The 27854-nt window shown below is 49.1% G+C and overlaps 1 protein-coding gene across 5 annotated transcripts in view; it reads left to right on the forward strand.

The window, feature by feature from the left end:
* Positions 1 to 27854, forward strand: part of POLD3 (DNA polymerase delta 3, accessory subunit) — a 54999-nt gene that overhangs the window by 5619 nt on the left and 21526 nt on the right. For 2 of the 5 annotated variants that reach the window (XM_085569529.1, XM_031505710.3), the window contains exons 5-11: positions 280 to 412; positions 3680 to 3929; positions 5146 to 5218; positions 6999 to 7161; positions 8435 to 8544; positions 13231 to 13328; positions 13402 to 13483. In XM_085569529.1, the coding sequence (XP_085425655.1) occupies positions 280 to 412; positions 3680 to 3929; positions 5146 to 5218; positions 6999 to 7161; positions 8435 to 8544; positions 13231 to 13328; positions 13402 to 13483 (909 nt within the window). Of the gene's footprint in view, positions 1 to 279; positions 413 to 3679; positions 3930 to 5145; positions 5219 to 6998; positions 7162 to 8434; positions 8545 to 13230; positions 13329 to 13401; positions 13484 to 16990; positions 21485 to 27854 lie in introns of those variants that run through there. The other 3 variants (XR_014952070.1, XM_021544013.2, XM_021544014.2) reach the window with 3 other exon arrangements.

Below are 27854 nucleotides of genomic sequence, written 5' to 3' on the forward strand. Positions count from 1 at the left end.
GCTTTAGGTACTCACTCAGCTATTCTGCATCCCAAACACTGGATGCTTTGAAGGGAAACACAGAGAGATCCCTCATAAGTCAGTTGTGCAGGAACCAAGAGTGTGTAGTGGAAAACGTGACAGGCTTGTGGGGTTTGTTGCCTTGAATTCTTCATTAGTGAGTGCTGGGAGAAGGTGTGGTTGGATCTTTTTATATTCATATGTTGCTGTTGAGTAGTCTGTTAGTCATCCTAAAGGGTGTGCTAACAGAGAGCTTTTTTTTTTTCTCTTTTTCCCCAGCAATGAAGTCTAAACTGTCCACAATTGCCAGTGTGCACGTGTACAGCATTCAGAAGGCCCTGCTCAAGGACAGCTCCCCCCTCTACAACACCGACTATGACATCGTCAAAACAAACCTGCAGCACTGCAGCAAGTGAGTCCTGCCTTCCTTTTCCTTCTGAAGCACTTCCAGACTCCACTTCAGTGCTTACTAGATAGGCCTGGGCTTTTGGAAAGCTAGGAAAAGATATCCTCAGAGTCCTGCCAAAGCAGGGCCCAAAGAACACATTGTGTGGTTGTTTTGTAAACTGAGCTCACAGTTGATTCACTTGGTCCTTAGTCCGAGGGGGAGGCTGTTCCAGTACCTTGGTTGTCTGATGGGTGGAAACGTTTCTCTCTTTCCCAGGCCACACTTAATCATGACCATTTTAATCCAGTTCTCAGCCACACAGGAAGAGAAAATTGAAACAGGCTGATAAAACCATGAATGATGTGCTCAGCAAAGCATTTACAGGAGTTTGCTTTCTGTTTTGTGAAACTGTGTTCTCATCTTCTGGACTCATCCAGTTCCCTGAAAATGTCTCAGAGCAAGTCCTTCTCCAGGACCTGGGCTTTGATCTGTGTGTGGGTTTGTTGCAGTTCAGAGTAGGCTGTAATCTCTGAGACATGGAAGAAGCACACAGAACAGTCCAGGCAGCACCAGTGTCCTTCCTGGTGGAAGTGGAGAAGAGCTGGGAGGGACTGCAGTCCCCAAGAGTCATTGGCTCCCTCCTGAGCAGTGCCTGGCAGCTGCAGCTTCTTGTTTGCTTGTTGTTCCCACCAGGACAGCTCCAGCCTGAAGTCATGGGGGTGCATGGTGCCATGACCAATCTGATTTAAAGGTGGATGCCTGAAGGGTGTGTCATAGCAGGAGTATACAATTTGAGAGGGTGTGGGGAGTGCTGTGCTCCAGAACAGTTTAGGTGAATGGAGACGAGAGATCTCTGAAGGCTGCTCTTGGGATATAAGGTTTATTAGGGATGGAGAAAGGTCCTGCTTTGAGCTGCCAGATGCAGCACATTGCAAGGCTTGAGGGGATGGGGGAGGGGAGAGGCAAGAGGATGCTCTGGGAAGGGGTGGAGGTCCTGTGAGGGGGAAAATCCAAGAGCAGGGGAAGTTCCAAGAGGAGGGGAAGTTCCAAGAGGGTGTCTGGCCCCTCAGAGCCCCCTTATCAGGAGCTTCAAGGTGGGCTGGAACAAGGCTTGGGCCAATGGGGTTACAGGCACTTGATGTTTTAGGGGAGGGTTACAGGTGCGGGGTGAACCATACATCTTTTGGGGGCTGAGATTGAACAGTCCACTTGACCCCTGGACCCATCCATAGGCAGTGGCATTGTCCGGCTAGCTGGGAGAACTGTTCTCATCCTGGCTGTATTATTTATGAATAATTATATTTATCCATCCTTCCCAACAAGAGGGGAAATGTGGTTGTGTCCAAAGTGTTGACAAGAGAGTGGCAGAGAAAAGCTGTAAAAAGTGGCATAGAAGCTGTGTGTTTGGGTGGATGCCCTGGAAGGTGCTGGGTGATCCCATCTCAGTGGAGCCCATGTGCCCTGGGTGTGGCTGCAGTTGCCTTCATCCACTCTTTTTACTCTTAGGTACCCCAGCGTGATGATCCTTGTGCCTTTAACTTGTATCCTTTGGGATTTAAACTTCCAGAAGGTTTACATAATCCATGTTCTGAAGCAGCTGAGGCCTGCATGTAAATCCAGCTTTGAAGCAGGATTTCCCAAGCAAACTAAGAAAAAGTGTACTTTCTTCATTTGTGACCTGACTGAAGTAAATACAGATTGATCCCATTCCCTCTCTTTGCCATCTGCATGGATTGTCTGTGACACTTGGGAAAAGATTCCTGCAGGATCTGCAAAAGCCAGAGGTTTAATTATGTGGGGTTTGTAGCAAACAGAACCTCCCTGTTTGTCCAGATATTTCACAGCTTTGGGACAAGGATCTTTGTTATTTTCTGGGTTTCTGTGGGACCTGCTTTGCTGTGAAGACAGTGGAGGTGGTTAGATGTACTAACTAATACCAGTATCTGGTATTAGTTGACATTGCCAGCTTTCCAAATAGAAGCAGCTCCTTGTTTGCAGAGCACAGTCCAAGTATTGGCTATTTTTTCAGTGGTTATTTAGTGAATTTTGGGTCAAGCCCATAAAGGTATAGTCACACAGCAGCATCAAGGCAAGCTGACTTGAAATGTGGGAAGGTTAGCTGAGCTCTGCTGCACAGTCAGCATAATCACTGAGAGTATTATTTGTGACAATATTATATATTGGAGAGTTGGTGGTGTTTAGAGTAGGAGCTCACACTGCCCCGAGAGCTGTATTAACCATGTTAAAAACAGATTGAAAGTACAAAGGAGAGTAGGATTATTTTTCTTCCATGTCTTGTTTTCCTTCTTTTAAAGGTTTGAATGTCAAGAGGTTGCTGCTGCAGCCTGGGAATACTGTGGAGATTATGTTGTTTTGTTAATACAGATCCTGATGGGAGTAGAAGTGGACTGTGCAAGTGAGCAGCTAATGCTGAGGCACAGAAATGAACTGAAAGGAGGCTGATTTTATTTGCTTAGGCAAATAAAAATTTGCTGTGTAATTCAGTGGGCTGGGAGGTGTGAGCTAGGCTCTTTTGTGGCATTTCTGTGGGAAATCTGGAAAGTGTTGCCTGTGATTTGCACAGTGGGGAGCAGAGTTCAGCTGTTTTTGGGAACTGCTATCCCTGACTGTCAGTGAGTTGTGCTGTAACTGTGAGCACGTCATTTAGTTCTTGTGTTTCTATATCCCCAAACAATCAAGTTTCAAACCATTATAATCCAAGCTGCTTCTCACTCTCAGGGATTACTTGGAAATTACTTTGTGTAGTTAAATAGAAATGTCGTGGATATTTTCTGAGCCATTTCAATTGTTCAGTTTCAGCTGGGATTTACTCACCTGGCTAAGTGTGGCTGCTTGTTGCAGCAGCTGTGGGGCTTTGACAGAGCATCAGAAAGCTGTAAACATTTTAGATCCTCACACAGCCATACAACTTCTGCCACAGGCTTTAGAAAGCACAACCTGTTTAGGAATAAAATTCATCCTGATCCTTGTCAAGCCTGAGTGTGGAGAAGGCCCTTTTTCCCCCAGGAAAGCTGCACAGCTTGTTTGATGTGCAAATGCTGTGGCTCTTGCTGACAGGTTCAGCTGATCTTTTCATCAGAGATCTCTTGCTCTGTGCCAGGCTTTCTTTCTTGTCCCATGCACAGATTAAATTGTTCCTTTTTCCATAACAGGAGAACACAGGCTCAGAGGAGTGGTGGCGCTGTAGGAAAGGAGAAGGCATGATCCTATCCACAAGGTGAGCATTGCAGAGCTGAAAAGGCTAATGGGATTTTTCACTTCACCACACAGGTTCAGTGCCATCCGCTGCGCTGCTGCTGTGCCCAGGACGCCGCCCGACACTCCCCGAGTGCCAGAGCCTGCGCAGAGTCCCCAGAGGCAAAGGGACCCCAATGCCACTGTCAATGGCCACGGGTTCCAGGCTGCCAAACCCCCCCCGCAGCAGCACAAAGGCATCATGGGCATGTTTGCAGCCAAAGCAGCAGCCAGAGCCCAGGACACGCCTAAGGAGGCCAAAGCAGAGGCCAAGGAGGCCTCAGGTGTAAGTTACTTCAGCCCCTTAGTTTGTGGCTTTAATGATCCGCTGGCACACTGCCTCAGGGAGCTCAGCCACCCCTGCGCTGCTCCTCCTGCCAAGCCCACATCCCACTGGCAGTGCTCAGGGATCCTTTGCAATTGTTTAACTGTGTGCAGTCACCTGGGGCAGAAACCCCTCATGTCACACTCTGGATCTCTCCACATAGCCATAGCTTTGACATTCCCCAATGAGCAAGGTCTCAGGCGAGTGTAAACCAGCATAGCTGCCTTATGGAGATGATTGCTTTGCCCTCTCCAGCCATCCCAATGCACACACCAGCTGAGGATCTTGCTCTCTCCATTGTGCTTAAAAGGATTTATTTTGAGCAATAAGTGAAATATGAGAAGCCCAGGTCTTAAAAGTATCAAGGTATTTAAACTTGGTCAGTGAGGGAAGTTTCAGAGCTTGACCTGTGCAAGACTCAATTGTTTATCTTCTGGACTGCAGTTTTTCCAGGATAGGATTATGTTTTCATTTTAATTAGTATAATTGTTTTTAAAACGATGTGGCCAGACAAATGGGTGTTAAAATGGTAACACTCCCTGTGGGTGGTTTGGCCTTTTTATAACTGAGAACGTTTGGGTTCCTTTCTCTGATTTTTACAGGGAGTTGATAACTGGTGAAGTGTGCAGTGGTTTGGGAACTTTAGTGTCTGGTTGCCTTTTATCTGCATGAAAAGAAGTTGATTAAGAGACTGCACTTTCTTAGGGGGTGTGGGTGTGATTTCTCATTTTGGTGGTTGCATTGGTGTAACAGAGCAGTGATGTTCCCTTGCAAACAGCCTACGTGCCAGAGGAGCTGGATAAAGCTTTCCTGGTTTGGCCAGTCCGTGTTCTTTCTTCTGTTGGCTGCTGTGAATTGAGGCACTGATGGTTTGCAAAAACCATCCTGGGAGCTGACCCTAGTCCCAGTAACACTGTCAGCCATCAGATGGGAATGTGCCCCAAGTCAGATCTGAAGGCTTGGCTAAGGAGTTCTTAGGAGCTTACTCTGCCCCCTTTGATATACGTGGTGTCTAGTGAGTATCTTCGAATTCTCCAAAACAGAGAATTTGCTAAGTCTGCTAAAATCTAAGGCAGTGGGAACAAATGCTGTTTATTATTTTGCTTGTCCAGAAGCAGTGCTGTGCACCTTGAGGGCTGGGAGCAATTCCTGTGCTTATTCCTCTCTTTTCTTCCAGGTGTCTGCAGCAAACAGCAAGCCACCAACAAAGAACACCATCATGAACAACTTCTTTGGAAAAGCTGCTATGAGTAAGTGCTTTTCTGTTTTCAGAGGCTATCATGGTCAGGGAACAGCCTGTTCTAGTTAAAAAAAAACAAACAAACAAACCTGAGGATTATTTGAAGTATCTTTTTTTAAAAAAATTATACTTTATTTAAGCTGGGTAGAAATTTAAAAAATATTTAGTAGAATCAAATGTTTGTACTAGAGCCATGATTGGAGGCATACAGAAAGGAGCAGAGCTCTTCCTCCCCATCCCCACTCTACCAAACTCATTGGATCTTCTTTATATCCCCTCTTTCCTAATAGTTTTTCATACTTTTTTTTTCTGCTCTTTTGCACTCAAAGGGTTAATGTTTTAGCACACAGTTTTTAAAGCAAAAATTAACAGTTGTCAGTGGAATTTTTCAGACAAAAGGCTTACTGGAGGGAGATCAATTAAAATTGCATATTTGAGCAGACTAACCCAGGAAGGATTTTTAGCGCAGAAGAAATCTGATTTAAAGTGAATTCTCCTGGCTGGAAGACCAGCTATTGGTGAGATGTTTGCCAAAATCTGTTTTGCAGGGCATGTTAATGGTGCTTGCTTTTCATCATACAGCACTGAGGTGCCCATTGTTGGGTTTAAAGTTAATTTCTTTCCTAAAAACAGAAGGACTGATACATGGCAAATACAAATGAGGGGTGGCCTTTCTCTTTGGGCAGAGGTTTGGACTAGGTGGCCTCTGCAGGTCCCTTCTGAATTACCTAAATCAAAATAAACTATTCTGAAGCTTTTAAATATTGAAATATTGGAAAAGGACTTTGGGACCTTCTTCAAAGATTCCCTTATAACAGTGAGTATGAGGGGCTTCAAAGAGGACTTTTGGGAGAGAGTAAACAGCAAAGTTCACTTTCCAACAGACATAGAGCTTGCAAGGGCCAGTTCTAGCACTGAGCAGACAAGGCACAGCCCTGCTGGGACTCTTTGAGTCCCTGTTTTGGTGAGACTGGGGGAGCTGAGGACACTCTCAGCCTAAGGACAGTTGCTACAATTAACTGGAGTAAATTCTACAGGTCTAGAAGAGCCCTAGACCAAAGCTCATGTGCTGAAAACCCAAAGTGGCATGGTAGAGGTGACCCAGTGGTGATGGAGAAGGTTTTGTGGATGCATTTCCATCATTTCCAAAGGGGTTCCCTTCTCTGCTGAGTCCTGTCAGGGAGCACACCGAGGAAACCGGTGAGGTGGCTGCAGAGAAGGAGCAAACTGAGCAGAACTGGAAATGATTATGCGTATAGAACAGAGGGATTCTACAAGAAAGATTTATTCCCTACGTGCATGTCTCTCCTGGCTTCAAAAGTTCCACCACTGCCAGAAAGTCTTGAGTTAACAGCAGTTGGGTCCTTGGGCTTTCTGCTGTTGATCATAAATAAGAGAGCTATCATTCCAGTACTGTTTGCCCTTGCCCAGGGAAGCAGGCAGCCTGTTTTCCCAGCACGCCCAGAAAGGCTTTGGCACCATGTTGGCAGCCTCTGACCCCACGGTGATCTCCTGCCACTGCCTCCCAGTCCTCTTCCACAGAGTTTTAACTGCTGCAGCACACATGGTGGCTTGACATCAGGAATAGCAGAACCATGGAAAATCACCTAGAAATTAAAGCATGCCCTCCTTTTTCCCATGGCTGATACAGCTTGGCCAATCTATTTCCCTAAATACATGATGGGTACTGTTGTCTGTAATCTTGGTGCATAGAGCTAGCCAGCTGCTTTGTAAGTTGTCATTCAAACTGAATGCCCAGTGTTTGTTCTTTTTGAATGGTTTATTCACAGATAAACTCAAAGCCAACTCTGTGCCTGAGCAGCCAAAGGAGGAGAAAGAAGTAGTGAATCCGTCAGTTGCTGTAGCAGAACCAGAGTCATCTCCTAATACTGTGGCAGAGAAACCTGGGAAGAAAACAGAATCTGACAGAATTCAGCAAAAGGACAAGAAAAGGTGGGTCATGCTTTTCAGGGTCCCTGTGAACCTGCCTGGGGACAGCCTGCATGAAGCTATCTGGTCATACAATGCTGGCTCACCTCCTGTTTCCATCTACTAAATTGTGTTAAACCTGACTAAAATTATCTGTCAGGATTTTTTCCTGGTGTTTCCTTTTCCATTTACTGCTGTAGGTGCCTCAGGGCCATGGGTGCCATTGCATATGGGAAGGGACACAGCCCAGGTTGTCCTCAGAGGGAGGGGATGGCTTTCCATGAGACAACCTCCCACTGTGAGCAGCCGTGGGAGAGACCCTGCAGGCAGCGTGGGGAGGGCTGGCAGGAGCACCTGTCCTGCAGGGAAGGTGGGATATTCCCAAGCCTGTATGTACACAACTTGCAGCACAAAGTTGTGCTTGTTGATCTCCATAGCTCATGTAGGGCTGCTTTCAATGCCACTGGTTTACTTTGGGCTGAGGCTCCAAGTTAATTTTAAGTTCAGCCCTTTGTGTTTAATCCAACCCAAACTGACAGAGACAAAGAATCACTACAGTCTGATGGCTCTCTGGTGGCCTATGAGTAATTAATTGGTGGTCTCAATCCATTTCTAACTGAATAGGTAAGCACACCACCCAGCCCACCATCGCAGTTAGCACTAACTGCTTGTCTTATTGATAGTCTTGTCTAAGAAGCCAAGGGCCCGGAGGTGTTGGCAGCATGGAGTTGGGAAGGCCACTTGGGCTGTCCCAGATCTCTGAGGAGACATGGGCCTTTAGCCTCCAGGCTTGTTCATCTGACAAGTCTCGCCAACATTAAAAAGAAAGAAGCTATTTTATTTTTCCAGTAGTCTTTAAAAATGGCTCCAGGATTCTGAGACACTACCTCATAGTCAGTCAGTGTCAAGCAGTCTGTCAAAAGAGCTTCTGAGTGATGCTTTTGGGGACACTGGGAGCCTGAGCTAAAGAGACAAAATCAGAAGTACACTCTTGCCAGGCTGCTGTGGCCAGGTGAGGTGAGGTACTGGGCTGAACTACAGAGGGGCTAAAGAAATCCTCCTTGTTCTGGAGAGCTGAATATGGGGAAGGATGAGAGGCCTGGAAATGCTTGTGCACCTATGCCTGGTTGTGCAGTGAGTGTACAGTTCAGAGTATGCAATGCTCATGGTTTTAAGAGGCATATGATTTCCTTCTGTGAGGAACGTGCTCATCCAAGTGCACACGTGATACTTTCATGCACACGTGAGAGATAATAGGTGTTTATTCCCTTTCTTTTCCGTTTGCTTTTTGTGGCAGTAAAACAAAGAGAGCGGATAGGTCAGATGATGAAGAAAGAGATCCCGAAAATGTCAAGAAAAAGAGGAAGCGAATCAAGCAACTTCTGTCTGACAGCAGTGATGAGGAAGGTAAGAAGATCTGTAAACAATCAGGCATGTAGTTCAGGGTTCTGATTTCCAAAACATTACTCTCCAAATCTGTTCACTGGTGGGAGAATAGTTTAAAGGACTAAAGAACATGGAAATGGCTGTAGCCTGAGCTTTCTGTTTATCTTTGTGCTGCAAGCACTTGGGCATAGAGTTGAGATGTCTCAAAACAAAGATTCAGTCTTTGTTTTAGCTTAGCTCAGACCTGGCTGTCTCCTCACTAAGTGTGCTGCCAGTGCCACTGATGTGTGGGAAGGAGGTTCTGAAATCTCTTGTGAAAGATAGCGCACCTTCCAGAACCGCAGGGCTGGTCAGAACCAGTTCATATGGGGAAGAAACACTCACAAGTGGCCTCCCTCTCCTCAAAGGGGAAAGAAAAGAGATAATAGGGAAGTTGGAGGCAAAGCAGTTGGGCCGTATCTGATGCGAGTGTGTGTCGCCTTGGTGGCTATGACAGGAGTGGGGCACCCAGAACACTGCAAGATTTGAGCTTATAATGAGGAACAGCAGGGCTGGATCCCAAAGAATTTGGATAATTGAGGTGACAAATGCCGTTCAATATAGATAACTGGAAAATAAATTGGAATTGAGCTTGGCAGTATGTGCTAAATGGAACAGTCATCCAGCAAGCTGCTCAGGAAAAGAACCTGGGGGTCATTACGGACGAGTAATTGAAACCACCAGTTTGGTGTAGAGCTCCAGTAAAAGAAGGTGAAACAGCAAATGGGGTGTACTGGTGAGGAGGTGGAGTCCCTCGGGGGAGCCAGAGCTGATTGCTCATTTAGTGTGGCTGGCACATGGGCAACAGCCAGGATATTAAGAAAACCTGCAGTGCCAGAGAGAGGTGGCTGCTGTTGGCATCTTTGCAGTATCCATGCCAACTGTAGGCCCAATTTCATAGTTTCCCTACTGCCCACATAATTTCAAATTATCTTTGTCATCAGGTATGTATCACTTCTGAGACTATTCCACAGGATGATAAATCTCTCAGGAAGTTGTTCTTTTTGATCAGCCTTAATTCCATCACATTCCAGTGTGAAGCTCCTTGTTTGGCTATAAAAAATATATATACACATATATGCCCACGGTCTTTGGTATTTATTTCTTTAAATGTTTGTCTTTCCATTTCCTCACCACTCCCCTGCTGACAAGCTGAGTTGTTTAGCTCTGAGGAGGAAATTTTGAAATCAGCCCATCCTTGTCTGCCTGGAATCTCTCAGCTCTTCCATATCCTGTGAGATCAGGCAGGAGTTTGGAATGTTAGAACTCTCTGGTCTCCTATGGGACACCTGCATGACTTCAGCATGTGTTTAACAATTAATGCTTTTGAATGGGATGCCTCCTGCTCTCATTTATTCCAAGGTTTATATTCTCTTTAGTGAGCAGAGATAGAACCTGAAGGAATGGCTGGAGCTATGTCAGGGCAGGTTTAGGTTGGATATTAGGGAAAAGTTCTTCCCTGAGAGGGAGGTCAGGCACTGGGAAGGCTTTTTGTCACTGCTGTTGCTGCTCCTGCATCAGAACCCTCTTTGGTTTTGGTTTTCGTTTTGGTGGGGTTTTTTTTGTTGGTTTTTTTTTTTTTTGGTTGTTGTTGTTGTTGTTTGTTTGTTTTTGTGGGTTTTTTTCTGTGCATTAGAATTGTAAATGTATGCAAATTACAGCACATGTATAGAGATTTGGATATCACTCAGTTTGCCCTTTGAAAAGGGAAAATGAGAATTGAGAGAACTCAGCCCTTTGGTTCTGCTGCTTGCCCTTCTAAATCCAACCAGATGAAAGAAGACAGGTTTGGAATATTTTTAATGAGTCCAAACTTGTAATACTATATTTGTATTGAAGTAGAAGACTGGGAGTTGGATGAAAAAGAAATAAAAGAAATACATGTACAGCAGCTGGACTTGAACAGCATCTATCCTTTGAAAGTTTGGAAACAGGTGTAGAAAATTGCAGGCGCCAGCACAGTGTAGATGAATGTAGACAAGAGATCTCTCAAGGCTGCTCTTGGGAGATCAGGTTTATTGGGGATGCAGAAAGGTCCTGCCTCGTGCTCCCAGATGCAGCACATGGCAGGGCTTGAGAAGGTGGCGGGGGGAGAGACAAAAGGATGCTCTAGGAGAGGGGAGGAAGTTCCAAGAGAGCGTGTGGCCCATTGAAGCCCCCTTTTCAAGGAGCTTCAAGGTGGGTTGAAACAAGGCTTGGGCCAATGGGGTTACAGGCACTTGATGTTTTAGGGGAGGGTTACAGGTGCAGGGTGAACCATACATCTTTTGGGGGCTGAGATGGAACAGTCCACTTGACCCCTGGACCCATCCATAGGCAGGGGCATTGTCCGGCTAGCTGGGAGAACTGTTCTCATCCTGGCTGTATTATTTATGGATAATCATATTTATCTATCTTCTGCAACAAACAGGTTTCTCCAGAGAGCAGGGGCAACTGGAATCAGCAGCATCAGTGAGCAAAATGGGGCCTGGAGTGACAGGCATACTTAGCAGGGTTTTGTGGGTGTGAAACTCAGCCTGCATGAAGTGAAGTGCTTATGGGCAATTCTGTGTCAGGCCAGGTCTTCTGTCTAGTTCTGTGTTAGTCTGCTCTTGATGTACTAAAAGTAGCCCTAAATAAGCTCTCCTTACACCAGCATCAGCACATTGTACCACACTGGAAACACAGAAAGGGCATAAGGCACAATCCTCTCCATTTAAATGATTTTTCATTAAAAATTTATATTGGTATGAGGGTTCCTTAGTCACTGCAGGTTGTTTTGCTTCCAGTGCCAGAATAAGCTCCACAAATGTGCCCACAGAGGACAGGAGGTTTGGCAGCTTCAGCTGTACCAACAGAGGCAGGTTTTGCAGTGTTGACAAGTGTTTTACAGCCACTTTGGAGGGTGATTTCAGTGGCACTGTGACCTACAAACTCCGTGGGTTTTGGAGAGCCGCAGCAGAAGCACTAAAGCTTCTCACAGTTTTTCCAAGCAGGGTCAAAGCAAACCAAACAAAGCCAGGATTTACATCTTTGGTCCATCCAGTTGCCTAACTTGTATCCATTTCATGCAGCTGTTGCTGTTGAGCAAACTGTGGGCAGCAGCTTGTGGTTGACTCAGGAGTTATCACATGTCAGAGGGATGTGTTGGCTAGAAGAGGATAATAAAGTAATAGAGCTTGATAGTAGTCCTAAACACTCTGACATGATGAGAAGGTGTCTTCTGCCTGCCAAAAGCTGGGGAAATTGTTTGAAAGAAGCTGAAAAAAAGCCCATATTTCCCCCTGGGAATCTAGTGGAGTTGGCACACAGACAATGCCTTCAGCACCCCCTGCTTGAGCATGGCAGAGGCTTTTCACCAGACTGGTTTTCAGCCCTCTTAACTTGTCCTCTCCATAAGGTATTTGCAAAGGGCAGAGGCCAGGCTGGGCAATGGTAGTGCAGGTTTGGTGCCAGGAAGTCTGTGGAGCCCACTGTGTCTGTGAGACTGGGATAAACACAGAGCCAGAGCTGCCCTCAGCCCTTCGGGCACCGCAGAGCCCTTGTTCAGCTATGTCCTCACAGTGCTGCCAGCCCCAGAGCTCTGGAGCAGAGTGAGGGAACAGTGGTGTTATCCCACTCTGTTTGCATTCCTGTGCCTTGCTTACAGCGGTGTTTGGGAGGCCAGGTCTTTGCTGGAGGAGTGCCATTTATGGCTGGGCCTTGGCAGCCCAGCGCTGTCTCACTGGAGCCCTCGGTGACCTGCGGAGGTCAGCTGGCTGTGTGCGCTGCAGCGCCAGCTCCTTACATGGCTCCAGTCCCTCAGGACAGCTCCAGGTCCCAGCTCCGAGTTGGGATGATGGGATAAGGGCAGTGCTGCAGCCAGCAGAGCTGCAGCAGCAGCCAGGCAGGCACGGCCGCTCCAGGGAGCCACATCTGTGCGGTGGTGAAGCAATAGGTCACAGGAGCTGTTTGTTCCCAGCGCTCCCAGCTCTCCCCCGCAGCCCAGGGCTTGCGTGGCAGCGTTTCACACTCAGATCTCCTGGAGCTCTGTCTCCGTGCCAGCCCCGTGGGAGGGTGCCCCTACCTCCCTTGTTGATCTGAAGCCCTGCTTGTCTCACTTTGATGTTTCTGGTAGAGGCTCCAGAGCCCACTTTGCTCCGTACAAATGCGTGGAGGTGTCCCTGACTGGTTTGATCAGTCTTGGCATTGAATGGAGCCTGCTGTCCCTGTCCTTGAACACAGAGGACAGCAAGGAGATAAAACAGTGAGAGAATCAGCTTCTAGTTTTTGTAGTGGTTTGGATTTTTGTGGGGTTTTTTGAACTTGTTTTCAAATAAGAGTGTGAGATGTCCCATAACAGTCTTTTAGGATGTGTGATAGTGTACTGCACTTAATTCTTGGGCTAAGCTAATAGCATGGATTGTTTGGGATGTGTAGCACAATCAGTGAAGCAACAATTGTTTTACCATACCCCTCCTCTTCTAATTTCTAAACAAATTACAATTACTCTTTTTAATAAGTAAGTGAAATGTATAGCTAAAATCTGCCAGTTCCTGTGCCTGGTTTTAAAGTTTCCCTTGGTGGAACTGATTTTTTTGGTTTACCAAAAATCCCCAGTGCACTTCTCCCATCCTATCCCACTCTCCTTCCTTTGGGCACCTCAGCATGTAGCATCAGACCCGTGTGCCAACAAGGTGTTCTTCTTAGCAGATGTCCCACCCTCTCCCACACCCGAGGAGGAGAGAGTTCCATCTCCACCACCTGAACCTGCTCTGAAAACTGAGCTGGAGCCTGCATCCACAGAGGTGAGAGCAGATCACAGTGATTTCCTGCCAGAAATGAGCTCCAGGTTTCTCACAATGCTGCCATGTCCTCCAGGTGTCAGCTGGAGGGAAGAAGAGGAAGCGGAAGCGTGTGCTGAAATCCAGGATGTTTATTGATGAAGAGGAAGGCTGCATGGGTAAGACTGGCTGTGCCCTACACGCACTGGAGCTCACTTTATTGGCCATTTTAACAGGCCAGCCTCTCCCAGGATAGAAAGAGGTTCACAAAACCACTCAGTTATCCTACTTGGAACTCCTGCTCCCAGACTGAGGTAACTGAGCCTCTGGTGAAGGCCTGGGTAGGGAGTCAGAGCTGTAGCTGAATCCTTACCCTTTTTTGATTATTCACAGATTTTCCTTCAGTTCCTTTTCCTTTTTTCCTGCCATCATGATTACCACCTTCATTTACTCTCCTCTCCAAAGCTACAAGCTTTTAAAGACTGTATAGAAAGAGGTTTAAGGGTCTGGGGTAAATTCTGGCTGAGATAACTTTGTTGGGTTTTTTTCTTTTTTCCTTTGAGGCTAAATCCAGAGCTGTGCAAAACTTGATTATATGTTAAAGAAACACACAGTATCCCAGATAAACAGTTGGGGCTTAAATACTTCGTAGAGTTTCTGTTTCTGATAAGGGTGGCTCTGCTTTCAGAAGGGAAAAGAATCCCTACAGAAGTCCTGAGAGCCAGAGGCTTTGAATTCCAGCCTGACTGCACTCTGGTTCCTTCTGTGACCTGTAGAAAGCTGTGTAACACCGCTGTGTTTGTTTCCTCCATGTCCTGACATTGAAGTAGAGATGCAAACATTCAGACTATGCTGGTTTTGAGTTTTGGTGGGTTTTGGGGGATTTTTTGGAGGCTTTAAACACGTGAGAGTGTGGAATGTGTTTTTAGTAATCCAGCTGTTGTCAGCTGGATTGTATGGGATGCCTTGATTCCCTGGCTAGGCTGAGGGGATGTCAGTGCAGCTCAGCCCATGCTAGGGAGGATGTGGTGCTGTTGTACGGGTCTGTCGTGGTACTGGCCATGGAGACACACGGGCATCCCTGGCCCAGCTTCAGGACTGCCTGGCCCAGACTCAGCCTCTGTTTGCACCTGTCTGCAGAGCTGCATCTTCTGTTTCCCGTTAACTTTTTGTGTCTCCTTTGGAGAAACACAAAGCTGTAGCTCTCAGCAGCTGGCTGCACTGGGACTGAGATCTCAAGTACTGCTTTCTTGTCCAAGAATTGGACTTGCACAGAGTTATCGACAGCTTTGGCTGATTACCCTATGAGATGTTTTACTCTCCCATCCCAGGTAGAGCCATTGAAACACTTGGAAGGAGATGGGGAGCTGAGTTGTACAGACTCTGTGTCCAGAACATAGGAATGTCTCTTCTGGGTTCAGCTGGGAATAGTGCCTTTCTTTCTCTGCTCTTTGTCCCCACAGGGTTTCATATTCCCTTGGAAAATCCAGGCTCCTGGTTTTATAGTTCATATCCCCTTTCTGAAAAGGGAATGCAAGGCCCTGTTGTGCCCTTGGGAGACAGATTCTATGGGACACAAGAGAGGGATGGAGCTGGATACTGAGGAACTGGGTGGGGAGGAGATGCTGCTTTCTCTACTACAAATCCTCCAGCCTGTTGTGCAGAACTTGCTGTCTGGCTGTTGTCTGGTTTCTCTTCTTCCTTCCATTCCCCACCCCTTCCATGCACAGGCCTAGTAATTCAAAGGCTGAATAACTTGCAAATCTCCCAGGCTAATGTAAATTTTAGTTATTCTTCAAAATAGAGGGTTTTTTTCTCCTCTCCGTGCTGTCTTCTTATTTTTTAACCAACACTAGGTTTTAATCCTAACATTAGTATGAGGCTGTATTGTATATTTCTCCACAATTTTAAGTTATGGTTTTCATAATAGCTGCAATAGCAAGGAATTGGTGTCAAAAAGCAAAAGTAATTTTCGGGATTAGCCCTGAGGGAAATTCAGCAATTCAGTATGTGTGGAGTTAAGCAGAAGAAACATTCCTAGGCATCAACAGAAATCCATGGATTGAGGGCCTGCTCTTAGTCTCTAGTAAAGGGGAATTACTGAGGTTTAAGTTCGTGTGTTTCTACCTTGCACTTTCTAAAGCTTCAAAGGACACACATGGGCTTGGAGATTGCAATATCCACATGTGCATTGGAGGTAAATTCGTGTTAAAATATGTTAAAATCAGCATTTTAGTGCTCCCATCATTTGAGCCACTCTGATTCAGGGAGTCTGGCTGTGAGTGGGGCATGAGTAATTGTGTCTGTGTACCCATAGGTGCTCCAGATGCAGACTTCTGAAGTTCAGCTGAGACTGCAGCCAAAGAAAGCTGATCTAAGCTGTGTTACTGCAATTGGAGGGGGTTAACTGCACGCTTTGGGAGTTCCCAGCACTTCTTGACAGGGCTGACAACAGGATAAGGATTTTTAAGTTCACCCAGTGGTCTGTGGAAACTGCTCCCTGAAAAACCTGCTGCCTCTGAAGGGGGATTGCTTGGTTTGCAATCCCTGTCTGAGGTCCTGCTAGCGCTGCCCAGGAGGATTTCATAGCATTCCTCTTCCCAGTCCTTGGTGACGTAGGAAACCTTATTTAATTTGATGCATTAATACAAGTGAAAGCCAGTTTCCCAGAAGAAGGGAAGTTAAGACATCTGTTTAAAAGAATACAGTTGCTAAAGAAAAATGGCTTACTAGAAGAATCCCAGAGCACTGCTGGGAAAGCTGATATAACAGCATTTGCTGGGATCTGACGGTGGCTTTCATCAGTGGAGCTGACTCCAGTTTAATTTCCGTGAGCGCGGTTTTATATGCCTGGGCTTTCCACTGCCGGACGCTGACAGCAGTGAGCTGGCAATCCCCTTCAGGCAGAGTCCCTGATTGCAGACACAGCTTCAGGTTGATCCTTTATAAAGGATTTCTTTATATTTGCCCTGTTTGGCCACCTCTGTGGAAGGAAGCTGCCTCAAAGGGTTTGCACCCCTTGAGATGCACAAGTCTGCTCTGCTCTTCCCTGGCTGTCCAGTGTGCTGGTGAGAGCAGCCTGGGGATGTCTCTAGGTTGTCTTGCCTAGATTTCTGGAAAATCTGATTGCTTTGGCCCCTGTGGAAATCGGACCAAGTCAGAATGGTGGGGTTTAGCCATAAAATAGATGTTCCGTTGTCTAATGCCAAACTACTGATTCTGATCTCCTTCAAATTCATCACTTTCTGATGGCTGCTTGTCAGCCTTTGCCATATGACTTAGAATCTCAGCATCACTGCAGTTGGAAAAGCCCTCTAAGGTCATAGATTCCAGCTGTTCCCCCAGCACTGCCAAGGCCCATGTCCCCCAGTGCCACATCCACATGGCTTTTAAATCCCTGCAGGGATAAGGACTCCCCCACTGCCCTGGGCAGCTCTGCCAGGGCTGGATAGCCCTTTTAGGTAAGGAATTTTCCCTAATAGCCAACCTAAACCTCCCTTGGCGCAAGTTGAGGTAATTTCCTGCTGCTTAACTTTGGACTTAATTCCTGTGTCTGACATGTGCTCCTTGAACCCAAAGCGTTCTTTTCCAGGAGGGCAATGGGAAGGCTGCCATGGGGAGGTCTTTGGTGGAAAGATGGCTTAACCATCATCATCCTCTGCTCCCTTCCCTGTTCTTTCCACCAGTGACTGAGAAGGTTTATGAGAGCGAATCCTGCACAGACAGCGAGGATGAGTTCCCCAAGCCCAAAGCTCCAACTCCACAAAAACAACCCATGCTGCCCACCAAGAGACAACCAAAGGAAGAAAGGAAGAACCCAAAGAAAGGGGCAGCACCTGCCAGCAGAGCAAACAAACAGGTCTCCATCATGGGCTTTTGCCAGAAGAAATGAACTGGGTCTGTCTCCTCTTGGCAGCTTGGGAGTGTTGCTCCCTTTTTTGTGTGGCTCTCTCCAAGCTGCTGCTGCTTGTAGAGGTCAACATGCAACCGCTGGTTATGCAAGGTGCCCTGCTTACTGTGTAAGGAAGCCCTCTGGACTAGATTTTGTATCAGAGAAAAGTTTTTATTTGTTACTGCAATAATTTCAGTCATCTTCACTAAGTGGTGTAGGAACTGCCAGCTAGAGGCAACATCTAGAGGAACTCTTGAAAGGCTATTTAATCTGTTCACATGAAATTGTATTTTTGTAATCACTCCTTTGGTGCTAAGTTAGGAGAGGAGTTGTGGTGTTTTCCTCCCCTCTTTGTACACCCTCAGCTTTTCAGATTGATCCAGATGTTCACGTTGGGTAGCAGCTGTAATGTAGCAGGTCATCAGGCACAGACACAAATATTGAACATCTGCTTCAGTTTTAACTGAATGAAGTGTACTTCATTTTCCCCCTAAGACTGGTAAATAGTTTTTGCTTTGCCTTTCATAATCTTTTTTTGGACAAAGCAGTACATATAAAATTCTCATACTCTTTTCTTCCTTGAACATATCCTCTGTAACTTGCTCAGATGCCTAATTATAGACTGGGCCACGGTTGGTGTTCTGTCTTTACAAAAACATCCTTGAGGCTTCCCACCCAATTGGCTCCAGAGTAATTGGGGGGAGGCTTTGCTGTTCTTGGGAAAGAACTGGATCTTTAGCCTTGCAGGCCAGTGAGTCAGAGGGAAGGGTGATTAGAGGGCACTGCTGATAAACCAGGCAGGTACTGGGGAGCAGCGCGTGCTGCATCGCAGCTTGGAGGGTTTGGGGTTGCCTTAAGGGCTTTTTTACAGGCATAAACCAAACAAGAAAGAGTTTTTCCCTGGACATCTTGTCATCTGCCTGCTGAAGGAAAAGTGCCACAGCACATAGTCCTGAGGAACCTGTTATGGGAGAGGAATAAAGCACGGCAATCCTGTTAACCAGAAAGGAGCTCTTGGTCTGAGCCTCTGCTTGGTTGGTGCTGAGGCTGGTAGACAGATGTAAAACATTTTCCAGAGAGTTGATGCCAAGCACTCCTGAAGTTTGGGCTGGTGAGTGCTCCCAGGCAGGGACTGGTGTCATCAGTGGTTGGTTGAGAGAAGCTGCTGCACCCCAGCAGCATTGCTGGGTTTGCGCCCATGCTGTGGCCTGGGGAGAGAATGATCAACCTTATTCTGGTTTAATGAAGAAAGTTTAACTGTTGAGAGCAAAACCTACCCTGCCATAGTGGTTCTGTTGTTCTTGGTAGTGTTGAAGGTGGTATTTTTAAAGGCAGCGATGAGTAACAAATCCCATTGAACAGAGTTTTGGTTTTGGTTTTTTTTAATTTGTCCTTATTCATTAAATAATGTGTGAAATCCTGATTTCCAAGGGTTGTTGTGATACTTGACAGAGAGGAAGTCAAAGACATTTCCCTGGTGAAGTGGGTAAAGATTTCTTCTGTCAAAACCAGGGCTGGAAGCTTTGAACTGAGAGTTTTAGGGCATCTGAAACCTCATCTGAATTCATTTGTATTGAATTTGGACCCCTGGAGTGTCATTCCTGTGGCAGAGGGACAGGACGGGGTATCCTGGTACTCCTGCCTCTCACCTCTGCTGTGGTCTCGCTGGAGCTGCCATCTCCACCCTGACTCCTGTAACCAGATTGACGTCATACGGCACTTCCTCCGGAAAATGACTTAATGTCTGCAGGAGCCAGACCCGGGAGAACTTCAGACTTCCAAAAATCGTGAGCTCATACTCCCCACTCCCGCACTCCATGGGCTGCCAGCCCTAGGGGGCCTTCAGGTCCCTGGATGCCCCCTAGGCCAAGGCTGGAGTGTTCCCAGGCGATGCCTGGGAGCCAGAAATTAGAGCTGGAGAGAGGGAGAAGGTTCCCTTGTGGGTGGGGGTCACTCCTCTGGCACCCAGGGACTGGAGGGGCAAAAATATCCAGGAGCCAGGCTCTTGGAACATGGAGCACATTTCCCATTGCCTCAGGACGTGGTACTGGTGGAGCTCAGGGTCCAAAGGCTCCTCCTGGAGATGCAGAAGTCTTTATACCCATGTATGGGTCATTTAGAGGTAGAAATCCAATCCCAGGGGGATCTGCTCTCCTCTTCCCCCTGTATCTCCCCACCATATTTACACCCTTGGAAGAGCCTCAGAAGAAGCAGGGGGAGAGGTTCATTCAGAGGAGTGCAGTTTGTAGTGTTTCCTCCCTAACAGCCTTATTTCAGGCAGAGGAATTGTCATCCTCATTCTCCAGGTGCGCTGAGGAGTTGCACTGTGCAGACAGACTATTGCTGCACTTGGGCTGTTGTCAGACAAGGTGCTTCTGAACCAGCAGCCCCTGGGAAGGGGCTGGGAGTGCTGCTCCAAGGGATGCAAAAGCTCCGTGCCTTGTTCAGGAGACGGCTGAGCTGATTTATAACCCTCCTTCCCAGAGGACAGGGCCTGCTCAGAGAAAGCCTTCCTGCCCAGGCATCAGGCAGTCTGGAGATAAGAGCCAGAGGGATGTGAGGGGCGCCACCAGTGCTGAGGAGGATAACTGGGCTGAGCTGGGCAGGAGGGTGTCCTGGCAGCCTGCTGGGAATTGTTTTGCTCTCCCAACAGGCGATGCCAGCCTGGCCACAGACACCGGATCAGGGAACAGCAGGGCCTTATAAGGAAGCAAAATCCCTCAGCAGTTCTGAGGGATAGCAGGACCTGCCAAGGCCATGCCTCAGCACCGGCACCATAGAACCACAGAGCCCAGCACATTGGGAAAGCCCTCCAAGGCCATCGGGTCCACACTGTGCCCAGTGCCCACCTTGTCTCCAGCCCAGAGCACTGAGTGACACCTCCAGGAATTCCTTGGACACCTCCGGGATGGGCACTCCAAACATCCCTGGCAGTTCCAAGGCCTGAGTACCTTTTCCATGGGGAAGTTCCTGCTGATGTCCACCCTGAAGCGCCCCTGGCCCAGCCTGAGGCCGTTCCCTCTCCTGTCCCTGTTTCTGGGAGTCAAGCCTGACCCCTACAGCTGTCCCCTCCTGTCAGGGGTTGTGCAGAGCCACAAGGTCCCCCCTGAGCCTCCTTTACTCTAGGTTGAGCCCCTTCCCAGCTCCTTCAGCAGCTCCTGGGGCTCCATTCCCTTCCCACCTCTGTTCCCTGCCCTGAACACCCTCCAGCCTCTCCAAGTCTCTTTTGTCAGGAGGGGCCCAGAGCTGCTACCAGCACTGGAGGTGCCCAGCACAGCCCAGGAGCCTCTTGCTCACCTGGGCTCACCTGAGCTGATGTCCAGTACTGGCACTCCCAGGATCTTTTCCAGCATTCCAGCCCCTCTGAACCAGCCTGGAGCACTGCCTGGTTCTCCCTGTCTGGGAACATGGTGCATGTCAGGTGTGGGTGCTCCTGCCCAAGTGAGCCAAGGGATGAGCACGAGGGCACAGCCGCTGCCGGAGCCAGCCCAGGGAGCCTCACCAGGACCTTGGCCTGGGAGAAGGGAGTGGAGCTGCAAAACCAAAGGTGGAAAAGCATCCATGGGATTTTGGAGATGGCTTTTCCACACTCTTCCTCCCACAGTGGGTACTGCATCCCACTTCTGTGGTGGGATCCATGTGCAGTCGCCAAGCATCCCATCCCACGAGGACACCAGGGCTGTAATGCTGGAGAAGATAAGCCATCCTGCCTGGATGCTAAGCATCCCACCCGGGAGCTGAGCATCCACCTTGGGGCCGGGCATCCCTCTGGATGTGGACCTCCTTCCCTTGGGGCTGGTCATCCCACCTTGATGCTGAGCATCCTCTCTCGAGGCTGAGTATCCCCGTGGCACGGAGCCCCGCAGCCTTATGCAGTCCTTCAACTCCCCGCGGCCAGATCCCCGGCTCGCTGTCCCTCGCTGTCGCCGTCCCCAGGAGCATCCCCGGAGCCGCAGGTCCCGAGCCTCCCGGCACATCCCGGCGTTGTTTACTCCTCCCGTCCCGCTGCGTCACTTCACCCCAGCGCTTTCTCGGCTGAAATGTGTCTGAAAACAGATATTTTTAACCTTTTAAAAATAGAAAGTCTCGCAGAACAGCAGCTCCTGTTTTTCCATTCCCTCTTCATTTCATCTCAGGGCGACGGAACCTGAGCCGGGGGTGGCGGGAAGGCGACCCCGTAAACAAGCTCCTGCAAAAGGGGCACTGGGGAAAACACACGTGTGCCTTGAGAACGAAAAGAAAGGCAAGAAAGAGAGGGAAAGAAAAAATAAAAAGCATCTAGAAAGGCTGGCAACTTTTCACATGGAGCCTTATTTGGTATTTTCGTGAAAAGTTATATCTTTACACTGTAAAAAATGCCTCTTATTACTCATGCTTTACTAGGTAAGTGTATTTTCCTTGGCAGCAATCGCTCTGGGTTTTTTTTTCTCACCTCGCTACTCCCATACAAACTATTTCGAAGGTTTCATTAGTTTCTCCATCAGAACTGGCGCTGCTGCCTCTGTCTGAGGCCCGGACTGTTAAACAGAGACACAGCCGCTGTTTGTTCAGGACGTTTTGGGCCCGACCCGCGGGGCTGTAAAACCCCAGCGCGGGTGTTCCGCGGTGGGGCCCACAGGGCGCCCTTTCAGCCCGGTGTCCGCCCGCCGCTGCCGCGGGGACACGGCTGTCACCGGTGTCACCCTGCTCCGGCACTGCTGATGGGTGGGCACCATCCGTCCTATGGTCACTCCGTGGTGTGTGGGCATCGCTGTGGACACGACCCTGTCCCCTGTCGCAGAACAGGGGTGCCAGCCCATCCCTTGGTCGTTACAGGTGTGTCGATGTCACCCCGTCCCCATGAAATGCATCGATGTCACCCTTTCTTCATGAGCACTGTGGAAAGGGGGATGTCACCCCCTCCCGGTTGTCACTGCGATGTCACACTGTCCCCAAACATGTGGATGTCACCAGTCCCCGTGCACTGCCTGTGTGTGGACATCAGCCACCTGTGGTCCGTCCCACGTGTGGGTGTCACCATCACTATAGGCAGCCACCACCCTCGGTGTCACAGCACACCCAGAGCTATCACTTGGTCCCCAAGATGTGGGGACATGCGCATGGGTGTCACCGTGTCCCAGGGTCCCTGCAGACGCATGGAGTGCCCCATCCACCACTCCTTGTTCCCCAGCGTGGGCATGGTGAGCGGTGGCACAGCCCTGCCGCCAGCCCCATGCCCGTCTTGCCGGCCACCACCACCTCCAGGCCGCCTGGCCACACTTCCCAGCCGCTCTAAAAGCCAGCTTTGTGTTTTACAGCCAGGCTCTCGCTTGGCACACAGTTTTAATTAGAGTCTGGTTACACGGCTCAGCAGATGTGGAATGTATTTCTTAGCCCAGGTGGAATAACTCTATTGCCATAAAAACCAACCCCCCTGTTATTAAATCTCCCTTCTAAATAGGCCAGTATTGAGATGCACAACCCCTCACTCCCCCTGCCCACTCCCCCTCAATGCAAACCCTTTTCTAAGTGCTTAATGAGCTTTAATTTTACTATATTCCCTGGTTGTATGGAACCAGCTTCTGGTCCTGGCACGGGCTCCTGGCTACTGGCCCCTTTGCAAGGGGGTGAAGGGACTGGTCAGCCCGATGGCCGGGGGGTTTTGGGGGTAGCCACTGGGCTGTCTCCTTGCCCTGCAGCAGAAGGGGCTGCTTGAGCTGGGGGCCATTGTGTCGTCCCTGGTGACAGGGATGTGTCTGGGGTCAGGCACCCACAGTTTGGAGAGCCGTGACTGCTGGGGGAGTACAGGGACTGGCTGTGAGGTCCCAGTCACCCCAGGGACACGCCTGCCCTTGGTGGGGCCCTTGTGATGCACAGGATGTCCCTTGCTCAGTGCCAGGGCCCCAGGTGACAGGGATTGTCTCACTGGGACGTCGACGTAGCTCCAGCGGCGAAACAGCAGCCCTGCCCTTGCTGAGAACGGGGCTAAACAGGGAGACACACCCACCCCGGGACGCTGGAGCTGGGGCAGTGCACCCCCTTCCCCAGCAATTCCCCAGGGAATTCCCCAGAGGAGGGGGCATCTCCTCACCCACATCTCCCCTACATTAGTCCGAGCAGTGCCATGGCCAGGGATTGGCAACTTCAAAATTCACTACAAGGGGGGAAAAAAACACCCAGGGAGCAGCATCTGCTTCCCAAGATCCCATCTCTCCCAGCCGGGACCACAGGCTGGAAAGGGGAGCAGACTCTGCCCTGCTGGCATCAAAGCAAGGATGGGAGCCCAGGTCAAAGCCTGGAGAGTTTTGTCACCCACCTCAATGCTCTCTTGAGCCTCTTATGCTCCAGGATGTCTAAAAACTGAAACAAACAAGGAGAGGAGAAAAAGAGGAGGACATGGGAGAGGAGCATGCACAGAGTCCATCCCATAGGATCACCAGAATGTGATTTCCCATAAGCCTTCCAGGGACATCCCCGACTGCATCATCCCTAACCACGGTGTTTGAAGAACAAAATCCCAGGGATTTTTGCTTGCAGGAGATTCTTTCTCCCTCCCCATACCTTGGGGAAAGGGAATAAAACTGCAGGCCCTGCGAGGAGCAGAGCCTGAGCCCTCCCCACCAATTCCCAGCTGGGAGACTTGGCTATGGGCTCCCCCAGGACTTTTTCCCCCAGCTGGCCTCTCCTTTGGCCTGCTGGCTGGGAATTTGCAAACACTTGTGTGCCAAGGAGCTGCGGATGACGTTATCCCTCCTCCCCAGGCCAGGTGTGGGGAGCACATCTGCTCCCTGGGGATGCAGAACTCCAGGGGGATGAGGGACCATCCCCACCATGAACAGGGACCCCCAGGCTGGGGGAGAGCATCACCCAAAGCTTGTCCTGGAGCCCCAAGCAGGGATCAGGCTGTTCTGCTGCTGGAATCTCTGAAGGAAAGAGCAGGGAACCCGAGCTGAGCTGTGATTGCCTGTCCCACCTCTCACCACTTCTCCACATGCAGCCCTCGTCTGTTTATCCTAGGAGACACCAAGTCCCTCGGGCTGAGCCAGCAGCCAAGGCAACCCAGACATCCCTACTCCAACCTGCTCATGTGCTGCCTGGCCAAGGAAGAAGAAAACTCAGCTTTTGTAGCAGAGGAAATGACCAACCAGAAAGGGTTAAATTGCCTTTTCAATGACAAAATCTTCCTCAAAATCCTTTTGGATGAATTTGGGTTAACCCTGGCCTTGCCAGCCTGGAGGACAAAACTCTTCGGATACCAGTGTGTCTCAGTTTGCATCAGGGCTGCTCAGACCTGCAGGGCAAGAGGTTCCCAATGGTACCAAATGCCTTTTTGGGGAACATAGTCAGCTTGGGCCAGCATTTGGTGAGGCTGCTGTAGAAATCCAACACCAGTCCTGTGACCTCTTCCTTATTAGCAGGTCAACACCATCTGGAGAGTTCGCCCTGGAAATTTTGGGTGTTTATCACAGGCTGGGGGTTGCTTAAATGAAGGGACAAATTATATTAATCTCTAATCAACATTTTTGTTCTTTTTGGTAAATCATACTCAGCTCCAAAGGCCAATAATCCATCTGGGAAGGCAGCAAAGCACTTTGCAGTTTTCCCTGGACACCTCTTGACCCAGGAGGGACAGCTGAGTGATGCAGCCGTGGGCACTTACTGAAAGCCTCCACCCCTTGTAGGGCTGGCTTTTCCTGACTTCCAGGGAAGCCGTGGAGGTAAGGACAAGGTGCAGCTCTCCTCTGTGTCTGTCCAGGCCATTCCAGGTTCCCGCTCTGTGCTGGGGAGGAGCAGGAGCCAACACCGGCCTCTGCATAACTTCTCGGGACATGCTAAAAGCAGTTTGGAAGGGGATCAATATTTCCATTCATTTCTCAGTGCTGATCTTCCTGCCACAGAACAGGAGCCGGAAGCCTGACAGGGTTTGGAGGAGCCCCTATGGGTCCCTCTGCAGCCCCCTGCCAAATCCTGCTTGAAATTTTCTACTTCAGTCAGCCCTCAGTGAGCAAACCTCCCCTTTCCCAGGTTTTCTGTGAAAGCTGCAGCCTGCAACACTCAGCACCAAGCTAAAAACAGATGTATAGGCAGGTAGGGTAAAAAAAAAAGATAAAATTCCTAATTTTACCCTGTTTGGATGGACACTGACATTGCAGGTAGTTCTGGGGGAACACTTGCCTACATTTCCCATCTAGAAAGTTTTCTTGGAGACCTGCCTGTCCACCCCTTTTTGGACCTGTGGTTTAATACCTTCTGGTTGCCCTTGCCTGGAGGCTGGAGGATGGATTGCTGAGGTCGTCCTGGAGTTTAGCCCTGAGTGGGGCTCTGTTCCACAGGGGTGGGTGTGTTTGCTTGGGGGTCTGATGCCACAGGGCTAAACTCCAGGATAACCTGGAAGGAAGCTGTCAGTCCTCACCACTCAAACTCGGCCCCTAAAGCTGCAAGAGGATCCAGTCTAGGGTACAAGAGATGTGGCCAAGCTCTTTTTCCCTGCTCCTTCCAGAGCCACCACCTTCCCCTTGGGGACTCCAGTCTCAGAGGAGCTGGGTGAGTTGTGTGTTGATCTTTGCTCTGTCCCTGTGTCTAATGGGTCCACCAGAATTATTTGTATTGTCCATGCAGCTAGGAGGCAAAAAGAGGTGTCTGGACCAAGCAGTCCTTCTTACTTCATTTTCAACTGTTTGTAAAGCCCCAGATCAGATGACCCAGATGGTGCTAAATGGCCATGAAGAGCCATTAGACAGTGGGTTATTGTTGTGCTCCTTCAGTTAGATAATTGTGATGGGCCTGAACTAATTAATTTCTACCCAAAAAAGTAGCACTGAATCATGGTCTTTTGACAACACTGGTGAGAAGGACTTGTAAGCAGTTTCCTTTGGATTTACCCAGCCTGTATAAACGGGGATCTCTGCTGGAGCCACATATTTACATGGCCAAAAAACAGGGGAGCAAGAAAAGCCACCCAGAGGTTCAATCAGAGGCAGCAAAAATGGATCTCCTTCATCCCAAGGGGCAGGAGAGCCACAGGACAATCCAGCAGCTCTTTTGTGCCATGGGTCTGTCCTATATTCCCTCTGGAATGCCCATGTTTGGGAATGGGCAAAGGCCAGGCATCCTGCAAGAGGAAAGGGCCTCTGGGGCTGTGCTCGTGCCATGCCAGTCACATTTCCTCCATCCCTCCTTTGGCTCCAGCTGCGATCTCCAAGGATTTCCCTGCTTTTCTCATCGCTCCTTTCTCAGCAGCACTCTTCCAGGAAGCCAGGGGCTTTTTCCAGTGTCCAGATAGTCCTGACTTGCTGGCAAAGCTGCTCTCTGCAGGGATTTCTTTTTTTCCTGATTCTGGGGGTGTCAAACTTTGACAAAGCTGGAGACAGGGAAATGTGATCCCATTTCCCCAGCAGAGCTTGGACAACCTGCCAGATTAGGTACATCCTGAGCTGCTCCTGCATTCAAAAAGGTGAAGGAACAGGAGAAAAGAGTGATTACAGACACATTTCTATGGGAGAACAGACAGGAAATATTAGGACTGTTTAGTCTGGAGAGGAGACAGGTCTGTGGTGGCACGAGAACAGCCTGTGAGCCCTGCAGCACTGACAATCCTCTGGTTTCAACATTTCTCATCTGAAAAAAAAGAAAAGGATGTTCAGAGGAGAGTGGATGCAGGGGAAACATTTGCCTAGTGCAGTACGTGGGTCTCTGTGGAGAGATTTTAAGGGAAATCCTATCCTTTTGGGGAGAAATCCCTCCCTTTGACTGGGGGAAGGTGATACAAGAACATATATCCCAATTCATCGGGAAATGCCTAAAAATTCAAGCCACCTCCGGAGCTGTGGGCTTTACACAGGACATTTGGAGCAGCAGCAGACCCTCTTCTGGTGTGGCTGCACTTCCCCTGGTGGTGCAGGGACACCCCAAGCCGAGTAGTGCCCATCATCAGCGTTGGCTCTGCCGCTGTTCCTGAGGGCAGCAGGGCTCCAGTAGACACCCCCAGAAGGTGGTGGCTTCCCCACAGGGAAGGGGGCTTGGTGCACATGAAGGTGAAAGTGGGTATTTTGCGTGGCTGAAAACCCCATGCAGTGGAAAACAGCAAGGGCCAAGGAAGTGAGTGTAGCTGGCAATTATATAGACATAAAGTTTGGAGAAGTTTTTTGACTAACCTGGTAATACAGCATGAAATAGCACGGCTCTGACATAAAAAAGCCTTAAGACCCCAGAGGTAGAGCCAAGATTTTTGGTGGTGACTTGCCATCCATCCCAGAGCACACAGCCACAGGGTAATTCTGGCTGGATGGGACCCCAGGAGGTCCCTGGTCCAACATCTGTCTCCAAGCAGGGATAACTTTGAAGTCATTTCAGGTTGTTCAGGACTGTGTCCAGGATAAGGCTGGGTTTCTCCAAGGATGAGATGCCCCTCCTTTCCTTGGTCCCAGTTTCAGCACTTCTGAAAACGTTTTTGGCATATCTTCCAGCTGAACCAGGTCCATCCAGTCCCTGCCTGCCTGGTACTAAGGACCCAAACTGGTCCCTAGCCGGTGCCCAAGTGCTCTCTGCAGAGACCGAGGGTGTCTCAGCACGGGCTGCACCAGCCGTGAGAGATCTGGTGCGCTCCAAACAGGTCACAGCAGAGGACAGAGGATCGCGCCAGGGCTGGCAGGAGATGCAGGTTCCAGAGAAGCGGAAGC

Source organism: Lonchura striata, chromosome 1 (assembly GCF_050655825.1).
Source record: "Lonchura striata isolate lonStrDom1 chromosome 1, ASM5065582v1, whole genome shotgun sequence".
Classification (NCBI taxonomy): Eukaryota; Metazoa; Chordata; class Aves; order Passeriformes; family Estrildidae; genus Lonchura; species Lonchura striata.